This window comes from Thunnus maccoyii, chromosome 10 (genome assembly GCF_910596095.1).
Source record: "Thunnus maccoyii chromosome 10, fThuMac1.1, whole genome shotgun sequence".
Taxonomy (NCBI): Eukaryota; Metazoa; Chordata; class Actinopteri; order Scombriformes; family Scombridae; genus Thunnus; species Thunnus maccoyii.
The window spans coordinates 4,665,464-4,682,467 of record NC_056542.1 but is presented as its reverse complement, the minus strand read 5'-3'; the positions used below and the strand labels follow the sequence as shown (position 1 = coordinate 4,682,467).

The 17,004-nt window shown below is 44.9% G+C and overlaps 1 protein-coding gene across 2 annotated transcripts; it reads left to right on the top strand.

The window, feature by feature from the left end:
- The first annotated feature begins 1,985 nt into the window (after positions 1 to 1,985).
- Positions 1,986 to 14,887, top strand: onecutl (one cut domain, family member, like). 2 transcript variants are annotated; one of them, XM_042422627.1, is made up of 4 exons: positions 1,986 to 2,452; positions 2,909 to 2,987; positions 3,146 to 4,308; positions 11,327 to 14,887. In XM_042422627.1, the coding sequence occupies exons 3-4, from the start codon at positions 3,264 to 3,266 to the stop codon at positions 11,635 to 11,637; spliced, it is 1,356 nt and encodes a 451-aa protein (XP_042278561.1). In that variant the 5' UTR covers positions 1,986 to 2,452; positions 2,909 to 2,987; positions 3,146 to 3,263; the 3' UTR covers positions 11,638 to 14,887. The 2 variants fall into 2 exon arrangements, with proteins under 2 accessions (XP_042278561.1, XP_042278559.1); XM_042422625.1 differs by having other exon boundaries at positions 2,909 to 4,308.
- The last annotated feature ends 2,117 nt before the right edge of the window (positions 14,888 to 17,004 follow it).

Sequence of the window (17,004 nt, the reverse complement as noted above, 5' to 3'; positions counted from 1 at the left end):
AGCTTGAGCTAAATGGCTGAAATGTAAATGATTTGGCCGTAATGTTGCTGATCCTGCTGCTGCTGCTGCTTCTCTCACTGCGAGCAAAGTGACTCTGAATGAGAAGCATCAGCTAAATGCTCCAAATGGAAATGAGCTTCCTACTGGTTATAATGGTGAGATAAGATTTTTGAGGTTATAATGTGGGAATTTAGCTTAAAAGGCTGGAATGTATATTTCTCAACATGCAGGAATTCCTCCTCGTTTATTCATGAGCTCATTCCAATAGGCCTGTTATATTATAAGTGGCTGAATGTGGAGCCCAATGTTGACCAACCAGGACCCTGAACGCCCCACCGGGTGTCAGTTTCCCTCCAGGCCCCGCAGTGTAAAAAAAAAAAAACTTTTGGGGGGCCTTGAATCTCGGGTGTCAGTCTGCCTTCTCGGGTTTTTTTTCCAGCCACAGAAGGTGAACTTTCACCCCGACCCTCCAAAAGGACCTTTTTTTTTTTTTTTTATTTTCGCTCTGTAGCCGTTGACCATTTTTACCTCCAGCTACTCGCCATCCATACTGCGCATCCCTCCTCGCTGGATGCGCGCGGGGCGGATCGATAGGGCAGCATCTGCTCCGGGAAGCCGGCGGTCCCACACCGCGCACCGCTCCGCTGTTTCCAAACGCCAGAACTGCTCATCTCTGAAAATTAAACTGACAGACAGATATGATTAGTATGCGCTCTGCCTCCCTGCTTCTGTCTGTCCGTGTGTCTCTCCCTCTCTCTCTCTCCCTCTCTCTCTCTCTCTCTCTCTCTCTCTCTCTCTCTGAGGCGCGCACAAACACGCACAGGCCTGACTATACACACTATATCCATGCTGCTGCTTATATGCACGTACAGGCGCCAGCACACATAAATGGGTACAAATCATGTGAACACGCGTATACAAGCATGCACAAGTGCACACAAGCACAGATCTGCACGCAATACGTGTATAAAATCACACAAATTAGACACCAAATCAAGCATACACATCTACATTTACGCAATATTACATTCAGTGGACACGCACGGCCTGCAGTGTGTCTGCTCGGTGCTGCAGCAGCAGCAGCAGCAGCAGGTCGAGGGTCTTCTGGAGAAAGAAAAAAAAAAAAGGGTCGCATTGATCTTGTTTGAGGGACTTTCCAGACTGAAGTGTTGGCGTTGCGGAGTGAATGCAGAGTGCTGATTAAGAGCTGAGCTAAACACCAGCGTCACTTGACAGCATTTATTCCTGAAAGGTGGGATTTTACATTTGTCTTAAACTAACAAGAGGAGTCTGGAAAAAAATAAATAAATAAATAAAGGCAACATCCCTCTGGAGTATGTGGTGCAAGACAAAAAAAATACAAGATGTGGCCTGTGAGAAGATGGCACGCAGCAGAGTGTAAATGGATAGATTTTTTTTTTCTGGAGTCAATAAGTTAGTGAGGCGATTCTCATAATTGCATATTCACCCTTAATACAGTTTTTAATCATCTCAGGGTTTTCCAATCGAGTCTCCTACTGATATCAGAAATTAGAAGTAAAACTTTACAACTAAAATCATAGAAATAATAAAAAAAAACCCACACATAATAATAGTAGAGAAAACCTGAAATGCTGGTGTATTATCTCTATGTTGCAGATGATGCTCACAGTGACAATAGTACTGCCAACAACGACATCACTTGTTACATAAAAAAAGAACAAAACGACATTAGCTGCAGCCTGTGAAAATCCATCGATCAGACACAATGAAGGAGCCGAGCGCAGCACAATGACCAGGATGTGCGCATATAATTCATAAATTGTGCATGCAATCAGCTGAAGAAGGCTTAACCTGTGGGGTTATGAGAAAGGGAGCATCTCCACCTCCACACCTCCCCCGCCCCCCCCCTCCCCCCTCCCCTCGTCAAACCTCCCCTCCCCTCCCCTCCCTCCCTCCCCCCCCCGGAGAGAAAGGGTTAATTGGAGTAGGAATTTCATCGCACATCTGTCAGATTTTTAAGGCCGTGACGCACTGAAAGCAGAGAGTCAATGTGAGCAAAGGGGGAGGAGGAGGAGGAGAAGGAGAAAGAGTTGGTGGTGAGATCGATGAAGTGGCAGGCAGAGGGAAGAGGAGGAGGAGGAGGAAAATCTCACGAGATAATGAAAGAAAAAGAGGAGAGCTGCTAGTGTAGAGCGAAAAAATCGAGGCTAGACCCGGAGAATTTTTGTGGAGTGGAAAACAAAGACTGGGAGAGGAAGAAGAAGAAAAAAAAAAGGGGGAACGAAGAGAACGAGAGAGAGATTGGTCTGTAACCGCAGATGGTGTTTGCACTCTGGTTTTGGTGAATGTTGCACCCCGGGGCGCAGCGGACCAATTGTGTGAATCTGCAGGGCTGCTCGGCGACACAATCGGGAGAGATGCACAGGACGGACAACAGCCGCGGACGCGCTCTGAGAAGTGGATAATAAAGGTAGGACATTTAGATCTCCATTAACCGCACATGTCGGTGTGTTTTTTTTTTGTCTCGGAATCGCCATCATGTTTTTTTTTTTTTTTTTTTTTTTTTTTTTTTTTTGCTGCTTAGTTAACGCATCGTTCAGATTCATTACATGTGGAGTAAATATGCAAACAGCGTCTCGCATGCGCGCTACTTCTGTATTCATAACTTTGCATAAGAAAGAAAAAAAAATCCGAGATGAGATTTGGGTTGAAGTGATTAAAAGATTGGTATCGGTGTTTTTTTTTTTATCGGGATGTGTGAGGGGAAGATTACTCAAACGCTTCTGTCGTTGTTATCATTTGCGATGCATTAGTATAAATTAGCGGTTTAAACCGAGGAGACCAACGTTTTGCGATTGTTTGCCTTGTTTGTAACGATGAAAGTTTAAATACAGCGGAGTAACAGCGGCTGTCTTGTCTCACGCAGGCACAAAAGCGAAGGCTTCTTGCCCAGGAACACAGCTGAGCACCAAAGAGACAAGAGAGAGCAGAGTGCTGATGCTCAAGTGAGAATAAAATCACAGTTAAAGCTCCTGATGCGGTTGCAAACTCGTTTTCCTGGAGTTTGAGGGAGTTTGAAGACAGTACTTAACGTTATCAGATAATTAATTAGACACCCCATAAGCCCGGAAATCAATTAATTCACAAATCAATAAATCCATAGTCTGGTGTAACAAGAGACCTTCCAGACTGTTAGCCCGGCTGTTGAACAACAATAACAAGAAGAAGAGCAACAACACGCGCAGGGGTAAGAAATACAGATTTATTTGCTGAAATTGAAGATGGATGGGAGTCTAGGGGAGATGTCCCTCCACAGCCACTCCGAACTGGCTCACGGCCAGGACGGCAGGGCCATGCTGCACTCGCGGGACCTTTCAGCTGCTTTCCCCAGGCCTTCCCTCGGGGGTCCCTCCATGTCTCTGGAGCATGAGCCTCGTCCGCCGGGCTTCGACCACTCCATGTCGGCACTGGGCTACAGCGGTGACTCCCCGTCCAGCGCCGGCAGCACCTACACCACCCTGACGCCCCTGCAGCCCTTTGATGACAAGTTCCACCACCACCACCATCACCACCCCTGCCTGCCTGTCAGCAACGTCATCGGCAGCTTTACCCTCATGCGTGAGGACAGAGGCCTCAGCACCAACTTCTACAACCCCTACAGCAAGGACCTGGCCATGTCCCAAAGCCTGTCGCCCCCCTCCACAGGTTCAGGCCTGGGCTCTACCATGCACGGCTACGGCAGCCTGGGCAACAGCCCCAATGGCAACGCCGGTCAGATGCTCCACGGCGGGTATGACGTCCATGGGGGGAACCTCTTCTGCAGGACATCGGATTTCGCCCGCGAGATGTCCCCACCAGGCCTAGGAGGAGGCGACGTGTCAGTGGGGCATCAGCTGAACAAAATGGAGGCCCATCAGCACGCCCCGGGCCACCACCCTCACATCTACAGCCAGCACTACCAACCCCACCATCACCCGAGCCAGCAGGCCTCCAAGATGGGCGAGCACCTGCATTCCTCCTCGTCCGCCTCGTCCTCGCCCGGAGAGGGCATGCTGCCGGGCTCGCAGGGCGGCGGAGGCGGCGCCGGGGAGGAGATCAACACCAGGGATGTGGCCCAGAGGATCATCACCGAGCTGAAGAGATACAGCATCCCCCAGGCCATCTTCGCCGAGAGGGTTCTGTGTAGGTCACAGGGCACTCTGTCTGACCTCCTGAGGAACCCCAAGCCCTGGGGCAAGCTCAAGTCTGGCCGCGAGACCTTTAAGAGGATGTCCCGCTGGCTCCAGGAACCCGAGTTTCAAAGAATGGCCTCGCTCCGGCTGGAGGGTAAGAACTGGCTTTGCTCTCTATCTGCCTCACACACACACACATACTGTATCTACGTACACACTCATGCTCACACACAAAAAAAACCCACAACAACAAACAGACACACTCTCTCTCTCTCTCCTTGTTTTCCCCAAACACCTTCCTTCTCCATGTCTTCCAAAAAAAATAAAAATTCTCCTCTCCACTAATCAGTATGCAGCTCAGGTTGAGACATGAGGAAAAGCAAAAGCATCATACTGATGTTTCCCTTCTTCACACCACTGAATGTACCTCTGGTTTGTCTATTGTCTCAACAGCCTGGATAATAAGAACTTAGCAGCACATTGAGGACAGTTTGGGCAAGAAAGGGCCATATGTGCCGTTCCTTTGTTTACTTTGCTCCCAAACAGCTCCTATTGATTTGTACAGTAGCTACAATAAAAAAAGCCACAGACATTTGCCCTCCTCTTAAATGAAGCATGAAGATCAGCGTGAGCAGCGGTTGGGCAATTTAATCGCTTTTGAGCCCACAAAATAATTTGTGCAGATATGCCATTCTGGAGCGATTGATTAATTCGAGCGGTGATTTATATCTGCTCAGCGCGCGCGGCTGAAGTTGAGTTGGCAAAGGTAGCTGATGCAAATTAGACTTGAGCTTCTGCCAGACGTCTTTTATCAACGTCGTCACCGAGGGCAATTACTGCGAGGCTAAATACAAATGTTGTCCCGGCTCAGAGGCAGCACCTTGTAGGTTTGTGTGAGATTCTTCATATGTGGAAGGAGGGAAAGAAAAAAAAAAAAAGTGGAGGCACGATTAGTCGACTAACTGGGAAGGAAGTGGCAACTGTTTTGCTAATCATCAACATCTACTGGTTTCAGCTTCTCATATGTGAGGATTTGCTGCTTTTTCTCTGCTTTAATACATTTGAGGTTGTGTGTAAGACAAAATAAGCAATTTTAAGACGTCACATTGGAGTCTGGGAAGTTCTGATGAGCATTTTACTTTTTATCTGACTACATTTAATTGCATTAATCATGACAATAATTATCAGATAAAGCCATGATGAAAATAATCACTAGCTGCAGGGCCTGGTTACATATATATATACATATTTCAGGGGGTAAAGATTTTTTTTTTTTTTGAAATCTGCTGCTTGACATTTAATATTCTTTGGGGATGTGGATTGAAGACACGACAGCACGCTGTACAGTGCCGTGTTACAGTGTTGTCCCTCCACAGGGACCGAGGACCCATCTGATACACGGAGAGCACAGAAAGAGATCCAAGTGAACACAGTAACATGAGACAAGCATAGACGAGTGTATGTGTGTGTGTGTGTGTGTGTGTGTGTGTGTGTGTGTGTGTGTGTGTGTGTGTGTGTGTGTATTTGCAAGTGGTCTGCTCACTGCGGGGGTCTGTGAGCAGTACGTGTGTGTGAGCTTGCCCGGTTGATCACTGCTTTTTCGTTCTCTGTCAGCAGCTCGACTGATTAAGCCCAACAAACACAATAGGGTTCATAGGTAATGATTGTGCACTCTTGCAATCCCTTCACAATTATTGATCTTTGATTGTTTGGCTCTGAGAGCACATGTGTACATCCTCCATTCAGCAAAAAAAAAAAAAAAACATTACAGCAATCAAACCTCTTATCTAAAGATGAGTTATCTCTGCGGGGTTTGTTCTGTAATTCCACATGAAATGTTGTGTGATGAATGCTGACGTGTGAATGCTTTGTATGCAAAACGTCTCTTCCTGTCCACACCACAAAAAAAAAAAAAAAAAAAAATCTAATCTTCCTCAGGATAAAAACAGCCCTTTGTTCCTTTGAGCGGATTGCTAGTCATCAATCATTCTTTCTTTATTTGCAGCATCCTTGTTTCTTCATCTTTTACAAACACAAACATTATTTTAACGAGTCAGGTGCTCCAGAAGTCCGAGCAGCCGATCAATCAGACTCATAAAAAATTAAAGTCCCTACACAGAGAAGTGTGCTAATGTTTGACGATGCTCTCTCTCTCTCTCTCTCTCTCTCTCTCTGCTCCCACACACTCTGAAATTGCATATTTAGTTCTTGGCAAAGCCACAATTTGGACAGCTCGGCACTTTTCTACATAACCTACTTTCCGAAGGGGGTTGTTGTTTTTTTTCCCCCCTCTGGCCAACCCCCTTTTGTTTAATTACAAGCCTCTATTGATTTCCATGGGAAAGAGCAGCACGCCTTGCCCACACACACCTCGGCCGCATCGGCGAATCGAGACTGGAATTAGAATGCGCGGTGCCCTGTGCTCCCCCAGTCTGAAGATAGCTCAAGTGCTCTCTGCTTCACGCCTCAAGTTTTAAGATGATCCTCCTTAATGCAGCGCTCGCTTAAATACATAGAAGGCCCTTCAGTGTCAGCCAGCAGCGCCGTGTTATTTCCATAACTATGTCTCTGGAATGGAGCACTGCAGAGTCTGTCTGTCTGTGAGGCTACTTGGAACATAGTTTCTGCCATTTTGTCTTTCAAATAATTGTTTTTCTGCAGAGACATTTTGCTAAACACGGAGGAGGTGATCCCTCGGATTTATCCGCAGTATCTTGTTTGTGTGTGTTTGTGTGTGTGTGTGTGTGTGTGTATGCTCTATGGATTACTGCGCTGTATATGAGATGCATCTCCAGCCCAACCTCAGGCTGTGGAGGAGGCAATCAGGATTTAGTCGAGAGAAGAAGGCAGGATAAAGACCACACAGCCATGCTCCGACACTTAAAGTCGGAGGGTGGAGGAGATGGGTGGGAAGGGGGGGGGGGGGGGATCAGAGACTATAACTTTAAAGATGATGGCCGAAGCCCTTGACTAAAGGTCTAAATGAATAAGAAAGGTCAATGCGGTTTACGTGTCGGCTCCAGCGCCTGCACCACCCCCCACGGTAATGAAAGCCACAAAGCCCGGTCCACCTCTCTCCTCTCGCTGCGTACAGTTCACATTCGGGCTTAGCCAGGCTCAAAGGTCAAAGCCGATTCCATTTGCATATCAGGAATTGTAAACAGGTCGACGTGGCCTTAGCTGCGCCAACACCAAACAAACAGGGGTTTTTTTGTTTTTTTTTATCTGGCTCTTACAGCTCCCCCCACTCAGGCGCTGAAGGGGTTAACCAGCCTCTGTGGGTCGAGGAGTCTGAGCTGCACAGATTTAATCAATAATTTCTATCAGCCCCTGGCCCAAGAAATCAGCAGGGGGTGGGCTGGGGCTGGAGGGGGGGATAGAGGGAGAGGACAGGGAGGGAGAGGAGGGTGGGGTGGGGGGGGTGTTCTGGCTGGGAGGGGAGGTGGGGGGGGGGGGGGGGGGTGTAGGTTGAGACGCCGGGGGGTAGGGAAAGGGCTTTCGATCACGTTTCAGCAACACGAGACAGGGGCATACATCATGATTAGGGGCTGTTCCCACGATCATAAGAAGCCTATAGGGGAATATTTATGTCTGCAGGAGTAGCCCCAGTGCCGGGGATTTATAGCATGGTAATTGTGAGCCTTTTACACATGATTACAGCATAAGGAAGCATTTACTTAATGGTCGGCGTTATGATCGTCAGTAAGGGAGAGAGAGAGAGCCAAGGATGGGATGGAAGCGAAGGAGGAGGAGGAGGAGGAGGAGAGCGTCAGGACACCCCGACTCCTCCAACAAGCCATAAATCCACACTACAAGCAAGCTAGCCAGCACTATCATGTCATTCCTTTCATTACTACATGAGCTGAGAGTGCACCGCTGTATATACCTTCTATATAACTGCAGCCCCACCACCCGACCCCCCACCACCCCCCCCACCCACCCAAACCCAGAAATATTGACGATGCGGATGGTATAACACCCGTGAAAAATGTAACATTTGGAGGAAAAAAAAATATTTCACTTGTAGTGATATTGACATGCTTCTGACATCTCGGCCTGTTCAGGTTTTAATGAGACGTCGCTCGATAACTCTCAGAAATGCAAACGAGCTCTGGATGCCTAAAAGCTAACAGGCCCCTGTAATCTCAAGTTGACAAGAGTGCATCCCCAAGTCAAAACATTTCCTTCAGATAATGATTTTAGAGGAGAACGTAGAGGGAGGGGGGAGGAGGAGGAGGGAAGGGGTTGGCGGGGGGGGGGGGATTCACATTCGCGAGATTTATTCATGTCCAGTTGAGTGCTTAAGTTTCAGAAAGTCAGCTGGATGTCAGAGCAATCAAAGCCCACGCTCTCGCACGCACACACACACACACACACAGCTCCGGACCTTCTGATGCCGCCGCTGCTGCTGCTGCTGCTGTTGTTGTTGTTGTTGTTGTGATGGCACTCGTGTGGAAAAGACGGCAGTAAGGTCACACTTATTTCTCAAGCGCTCGGCTAATGAGAGAAATTTGCCGCTGCGAGTTCTTAGGAGCGAAGAGCCGGTCATACAGTAAACATCAGCAGCAGAACCTCGCTTGTGTGAGATGTTTCTCAATGGGAAGATGTAAGCCAATCAATCGAACGCGTGTCAGCGCGGCTTCACACCGAAAGGCTGCTTCTCTCTCTCTGTGGTTTTATACAATGTATGTTTGTAAGCTTGTGTGTGTGTGTGTTTGATTGTGTGTTAAGGTTTGAAATATGGGATTTCAAGGTTATACTTAGCTGATATCTCCATCTAATCAAGTCATTTTGTCAATAAAAGAGTTACACAAACCTTGTTTTCTTCAAACAGGTGAAGATATCTGCCAGCGCAGCGAGATTATTTCATCCAGTTTCCACTAGAAAATGGCTCGTTTGAAGGGTTTTCATTGATATTTTTCTTGATTTTAATAATAATCAGCCTGATTCACGATGCAGATGTTAATTTCTGGAATATTCTTGATAAAGGATGGTGATTTGTATTAGATATTGGTGGTAAATCTCTTTACTTTTTGTGAGGCAAAACTCAAATTTAGAAAATATTCTGGTTCATTGAGTCAGAGATATTTTATAACAAGCATCTCAAGATTTGTTTTCATGAGAAAAAATCCCAATGACTCATCTTGTTATTCCTGTAAGTGAGGTTAAAGCCTGTAAAACAGCATCTAAACTACCACGGACATTATAATTCCTTAGTTAACACCTGATAATGACTATATTATTTTAACGAGAACATCAGATCAATTAGCAAAAAAGCAAAAGAAAGAACGAAAAAACACCTTAGTTTCCAGTTTCCAGACCTCCAGGCTTGTGTTAAATAAAAAGTCCAGTATCGGCACTAATCCATTGGTCCTCCTCCCTCTAGTGTATGTGTGTGCATGTGTGTGTGCCTTGTTGTGTTGTGTTGTGTGTGCGCACATACACCAGTGCTTACACTTAGAAACGCGATACCATCAGCAAAACAGTCACTCAACTGCACGGCGCTGATTGAAACCTCTTAAAAGTGTGCATTTAGGTAATTGCACGACTCCCCCCAAATATGTTTTAGTCCACTTAAGGCTTCTAAACACCCCAGGCAATGCCGACTCCGCTTGTTTCACTCACCCCTGACGTAACCCGCCTTTAATAGAAAATAAATTAGTTCCCCCTCTAAAGTGATTATTACTCACTCACTGCCGCCACATGTAAATGACTTTTATGAGAAACTAATGATGTCGAAGTGTCCACTAAGGGAAAGAGGGAAGAGAGGAAGTGGAAGGAGATGGACAGAGAAAGAGGGGGGGGGGGAGGAAAGGGAGGAAGGGAGGAAGGGGGGGGGGAGTTTGGCTCGGTACACAAAGGCAGAGGTTGGTGTTGTGTTTCCTGTAAATACAGAATTACAGCGTGTTAGAGGTGAAAGGTTCAGCGGTAGATATGCAGAGGAAATATGCAGCCTGAATTCAAAATGCTCGTCTGATTCTCAAAATGGATCTGAGCTCTCAGCCCACACACATCAGGCTATTTTTCTTCTTCACTGAACAAAACTGGCTTTTTTTCTTTTTTTTTTTGTATTGTATTTATTTATTCATTTTAAATTTCTGACTTTTCGTGAGGAAATATCGATTATATAATTGGGCGAGCTGCCGCAGCTACAGCGGTGTTTAACCCAGACCCTGAGTTTTTTTTTTTATTTTATTTTATTTTGTGCTCAGTGTAAACTAGACAGACTTTAAAAAGAACAAATTACCAGAAGACTTCATCACCTTTATCACTGCTTAAAAAAAAGTTTGAACTCAGCCAACTTTTACACTGAATTAATTCAGCGAGACATAACGACTTTTTAGCATTTTATCCTCTGAAGACAGAAAAAGCAGATACATAAATATATTAATTAAAGTAAACTAACAGTTACAAGATGTTAGAACATCCAACACATAATTGTTGATTATTCAGTCCCTTCTTACTGAACATGTGAGCGAGTTATTCTTCTTCAGTGTTTCTGGAGTTTGTTATTTTCTCATTTGAATGTAGATTGCAGTTTAAAATGTAAAACAGGCCCGGCGCTGTAATGACTTTAACTAGCAACCGACAAATGAGTTGCAGGAGTATTGTTAAAAAGCAGTAATTACATTGTAGCAAAAAAGAAAAGAAATGCTGACGGTGAAGGATTTTGGCTGAAAAAATTATCTTCATTGTTCTTTTTTGGAAAATTTGATTCTGCAGCTGTTTATGAGTTTGTATGTGATTCATTTTTTGGAAGATAGAGCCATCGTCAATACATGACGACGCCCGATTTTGTCTTCCAGGCCAGATGCATGTAAAAAAGTACACAGTTCTCCAAAGGGAGAATGAAGAGTATAATGAAAACCATGAGGATCATTTAAGAGCTTTTGGACTGGATGTAGATATCTGCTTTATCCCAGCAGTCTACAGCAACTCGCTGGCAATAAGATGTGATAGGTTGAACATCTTGATTCCTTTACTGCACAATGAAACAAGTTGCTGATTCATCTCTTTTAACTAATCAAAGTTGCTTAGCTAATCTGTTTTCTTTCAACAAATCCACTTTCTCTCAGTCTAATCCATTTGTCCTAGTTAGCCAGCCAGTCTGTTAGCTAACTTCCCCTTTCCTTTTTTTTTTTTTAATTTATCTTTTATCCATCTGCCTGCAGCCTGCAAGCGGAAGGAGCAAGAACAGAGCAAACTGGAGCGCAACCAGGGCCCGAAGCGCACCAGGCTGGTGTTCACGGACCTGCAGCGGCGCACGCTCCTGGCCATCTTCAGGGAGAACCATCGCCCGACCAAAGAGCTGCAGATCACCATCTCCCAGCAGCTGGGCCTGGAGCTCTCCACTGTCAGCAACTTCTTCATGAACGCCCGCCGACGCAACCTCAATAAGTGGGCGGACGAGGGTCGTCCCTCCTCCACGGGTTCCTCGGGCTCCAGCGTTTCCTCCTCCGTAGTGTCCTGCAGCACGGCGTGATGACGGACCACCGAGGAGGTGCGGCGGGGAGGGTGCCGAGGGAGCAAGGGGGCACATAGACTGGTCTAGGCAGAGATCAGCCGTAATAAATGTCCTCCTCGTTATCAGAAGGAGCGACGGAGCCAGCTATTATAGATGATTTTATGAAGATGAAGCATTTTCCAAACCAAAGTTGATTGCTCCCTTGAAATGGAAGGGGGGCGATACCCAGAGTGATATGACCGCAGGATGTGAGGTCCTGCTTTGTATAGTCAAGGGTGCGAAGATGATTCGACTCAAAGAAGAGTCACACCCTTACATAGACACCATCTCATTGCATTATTTTGATTATGTAGATTAGAGAGAATGAGGGTATTACAAATCAGGAGGAAGCATATTTTGGTGTACCTTCAAATCTATAGTCATCTCTCCAAACGTGAAGAATCAAGAGATGCCCGTTTGCTCACATCTGGAGAGCTCCATTGTGTAACTTCTTAATCAAAAAGTGTTCACCATCATCCAAAGACGTTAATCTCCTCCCCCCAATGTTCTTATGGTCCTGTTTTTCCTCAAGAATCAAGGTGAAAGAGGAAGAAAAGGCTTTTTTTTTACTTTCCTTTTTTTTTTTTGTGAAGAACCTAATTCCCTTTTCTTAGCATGTGTTTCCATGGTGATGGTTCCCAGGATTGTATGGCGGTGTTCTAAGTGCGGAGCCTGGAATTATCAGGAGGGCTCTGTAGCGTCTCTGTGTGACTCCCACTTGTCAATCATTTACCATCAACAGGAGCCTTTCCTGTTTTTTGGGGGGTTTTTTTGGGTTTTTTTTTTTTGTGAAGATGGTCCTGCCTTGAATGAATCAGAGTTTTCAAGGGGGGGAAACCGCAGCGCATCTCGCCATACACCAGGATAGAATCAATAAACACAAGTAGGACGTAGAAACAGATTTATTGGTGCAACCGTCTAGCTTTAAGACTCTCTCACTGAGCTTCCAAACGAAAGCTCCACAGCCATTTTTTTGACTCAAATTCAAGCCAAACAAAAAAAAAAAAAAAAAAAAAAAAAAAAAATGGAAAAAACAAACTTTGAACACAAAGGCTCCAGAGGGAAGAGGTACACCTGACACAATGTATAGTGACATTGCAGTATTTTTTTCCACTCATTTCCAAAACAACTGTAAACACCTCTGCTCCAATACGAAATCTTTTTTTTACAGATGTCTAGAAAAATGGAGGAATGTGATTCTTTCAACCCTTTTTGTACAGATTTCAAGCACATCGCTCTATTTATAGAAACACGTTGGAAGTGCGGGGCAGTTTGTTTCAGCCCTGCTGACGTACAAGGTCATTTTTTTGGTCCACAAAGGAAAGGCTTTAACATGCCTCCTTATAGCCAATAGTTAAATCGAAGCAAGAACGTTTCAAATGCAATTGCTGATCTGATCAACGTATTTATTACTGCATTTGTGTATTTATTGTTTTCCATTTTTCTTTCCTATCTCTATTTATTTGGTTATTTATTTATGCTATCTATATACTGTAAGTATTTATTTAACAATGCTCTGTATGTCTGTGTGAAACTGAAGACTTTTTCTGATGGGCACTTTTAGCTGTAGAATCCCATCGTAATACCAAAGATTAACATTGCCTCCCTGAATGTACGGCCTGAATCCCTAAAAACCTGTACCCGACCCCGACCCCGGTCCCGACCCGATCCAGCCCAGCCCACCCAGTGATGTTACGTACAGTATCTCTCTCTATCTTTAAGGCCTGGCCTTTGTTTTTGTTTTGATTTTTTTTTTTGTAGAATAACGGGGATTTCTTTACTCTTGCAAATGTCTCTGTGGTCAGCTCTTAACGCCAAGGCCAAAGCTTGTTTGAATGTTGTGATAATATTAATAATTAATAATACTATGAATAATAATAATAATACTATGAATAATAATAATGATAATAATAATAATAATAATAACGTGGCATCCATTAGGTTCACAGGTTGCTTGTAAAGTTGTGTCCAGACCAATGCCATCTGGCGGAGTGTGTAAAGTATCTGCGGACCCACTTAAAGCGCCATCTGAAGGCCCCATTGAGTGCGAGTCCTTCAGGGTCACATGCAAACATGCGTACTGTGTGTCTGCCTGGGGAAATGCATGATTGTGACACCCTCCCTCCCCCCTTCTCTCCCTTACTTGCCCCCCCTCCCGCCCCAGTGCAGCGCAGACACTCCTGTCTATGTCCAACTCAGTGTGATCTCACCGTCCTCCACATGCCAAGCCCTTCTGCCAGTTGTCTCAGTTCCATGAGGGTTCGTTCCTGGAGTTTTGGGGGTTTCTAAGGTGTGTTCCTCATCTTTTGGGGATCTTAGGGTTTTTGCTCCCTGGGTTCTGAAGGTTTTAGGATTTGTTGTTGGTTCTTTTAGGGTCTTGGGTTTCTTCACGGCCTTTTGGGGTTCTTGTGGTTTGTTTCTCATCTTCCAGGGATTGTTGATTCTCTTAGGCTCTCTCTTAGGCTTGTTAGGATTTGTCCCTGGACTTCTAAGGATCTTATGGTTCGTTTCTCTTTTTTTTTTTTTTTTAGGAATTTCAGATTTTGTTTCAAGGCTTCTGGAGCTCATGGGGTTCGTCCCTGGACTTCTAACAGCATTAAGGTTCATTTCTGATCATTTGGGGTTCTTGGATCTTCATTCAAGATCCTCCAGGCTTCTTAGGGTTCCCCCCTGCAACTTGCACAGGCAATATGTTTTGCGCAGTGAATGCTTAAATCAGGACAGAATCACCCAAAATCTGATTTTCTGACCCCTGTGTAAATGCTGCCAAAGAGTGGCGAGGCTAGCTTGACCATTTTCTACCCTCCCTCTCTCTCTCTCTCTCTCTCTCTCTCTCCCTCTTTTTCTCTCTCTTTCTCTGTCTTTAACGTTGGAAGGGGTGGACTGCCGGGGCCCCCTTCACAGCGTGTACTTGAAAGACGGGCGGTCATGAAAGAGGCCATCGACTTTTTCGTGGACTTCAAAGAGGAGACTTTTTTCATCCCGTCTCCTCTCTGGGTATTTGGTCTGGGGTCCGCTCTCGGCCAGACCTGTGGGCTTTAGGGGGCATTCAAAGGGGGCGGGGGGAGATCAGAGAGGAGGCTGAATCATCCAGAATGAGGATAGTGGTAGCGGTGTGTGTGTGTGTGTGTGTGTGTGTGTAGGAGAGGTGGGAGGGGGGTTGTTTGAGGAACAGGAGGTGTTGGAGTAGTGGGGCATGGAGCTGAATTAAACTTTAATGAGTAACAATTGTAAGCATGCTGAGAGCAAAGGGGGGGGGGGGCGGTGGTGGGGGTGTGCAGTTGAGTCTGTACAGGGAGGAAAAAAATAAAAAATAAAAAAAGCTCGGAGGCTCCTCTGCTGACCCCTGGTCGCTACTGTCATTGTATCAAAGCTGAGGTGACACCTTTCAGGTTTGTCTTTGTCTCTCTGACCGGGAGCCTAAAATGGAGACAAAGCTTTTTGTATCGAGCCACCTTCTGCTCCGTGTCAAGCAGGGAAGCTCTTCCCTCTCTGTACAGAGCAGAGGCGGGAGGGAGGAGTGAATCCAGTTGGCTGCTGCAGGTGATCCGCATTGCCATTTTAGCCTACGGCACCCCCTAGTGGCTTTTCTAGTAACTTGACCCTGAAACAAGGCCGGCTGCCGAGGCTGTTGCAGAGCAATTCTGAGGGGCGTAAATAATGAAATAGCAGAACTGAAAGCTTCCATATACTTTCAGGGTAAAAAAAAAAAAAGAAAAAAGACCAAAAAAACCTTTTTTTTTTGATAATGTTTAAACCAAAAAAACAACCAAAGATTGATGGGTAACTGCTGAATCATTATGTATCATGGGTAGTTTTAGCAGTTCCCTATCAGAGTTACAGTAGCACTCAGAGGATTCAAAAAAGCACCAATGGGGTTCCGCGTGCTGATTATTTATGTTTTGCATAAAACAGTATTATGTTGAGCTGGAACTGAGAAACTGACATGAGGCAGTGTCTTCAGATGGAAGTCTTTTGACTCTGTAAAACCCCAGTATCCCCCAGTCTGTCTCCACCCTCTCCCCCTGTGTGTACATGAAGACTTTACCCATCTACCTCAACTGTGTGAGATGTTGTGTGGCAAAGATATTCCTTAACCAAAGAATCCATCCTGTCAGGGTGTCTGTCTATCTATCTATCTTGTCTGTCCATCCGTCTCTTCTTCATGCCTTTTACTCCGAACCAAATGTGCTGGAATCAATCCGTAACAGGAGCCGAACGAGGCCCCAGTCCAGCCAAAGCTTAAATCCAGTATGCTAGAGTGTCCCATCGATCCATGTTCTGTATATAAATAAAAATCATTCTCAAGACCAAAAAAGAAGGAGGTGACAATCCAAGCAAGGAGGATCTTGCTGTAATCAACGTTGCCTATTCCTTGTTTTTTCCGAAAAACTAGAATCATGTGACTTACTTTAACAGAAAAGCCCAAAAATCAAGCGCTCATCCCAAAAATAAAAAAAAGGTCAGAGGAGACAGAAGCTATTTTTCCACATTTGTAAGCCACCCCTCCCACCCCTGTTTTTTCCAAAAATGTTTAGTGTAGTTCAAATACTGTTTGATCCCACTGTTGTAAGTAGGAATTAATGAAATCCATACAAAAAGCTTTAAACGGGGAAGAGCTGAGGGAAATATTATATTTGACTGAGTCTGAGTTTCCTCAGCTTGGACTCGACCCACCATGCTTTATCGTGCCATTCTTGTCCATGTGTTAGACTTACTAATGAATGTGGCTAACCAACCAAAGGCTTTAAAAAAAAAAAAAAAGATACACAACACTTTAAACGTCAATCATGGTGGGACATTTTGTATCAACAACTAAAGAAAATCCCTTTGAATACCTCATGTGAAAATTGTTTGTTGTGATGTTGCACTAAAAAAATAAAAATGACTCATTTGTAACCCAAACATTGTGCACTGTTGACTTCATTCTGACCTTGGGGGTATAAGTGAAGAGGGGAGGGGGAAGGGGGGGGGCTCTCTGGGTTTTTAAAGGCCAACATTGACATCAGTGTTCTTTGAAAATGCTATTATCCAACATTTGAACTGTACTCTTAAATTGGATTTTATTCATCCAACAAAAATGCAAGAAATCACCCTCATGAACCCTTAAAGTTGGTCTTAAGTAGATTTAGTTGCTTTTTAGCATGATGAATATGCAGTATGTTATGTATCTGCTTCTTTCAGCACTTCAGTGTGGCTATACGAACCCGGGACATGTTTTTCAAATGCAAATATTCTAGATTAGGGCTGCAACTAACAATTATTTTCATAATCGATTAATCTGATGATTATGTTCTCAATTAATCGATTAGTCATTTATTATAAAAAATGTCAGAAAATGACAAC

Bases quoted from the DNA above. Each gene is read 5' to 3' on its own strand.
- onecutl (XM_042422627.1), top strand. From the start codon at position 3,264: ATGGATGGGAGTCTAGGGGAGATGTCCCTCCACAGCCACTCCGAACTG. The intron at 4,309-11,326 runs GTAAGAACTGGC...ATCTGCCTGCAG, and splicing joins GGCCTCGCTCCGGCTGGAGG to CCTGCAAGCGGAAGGAGCAA.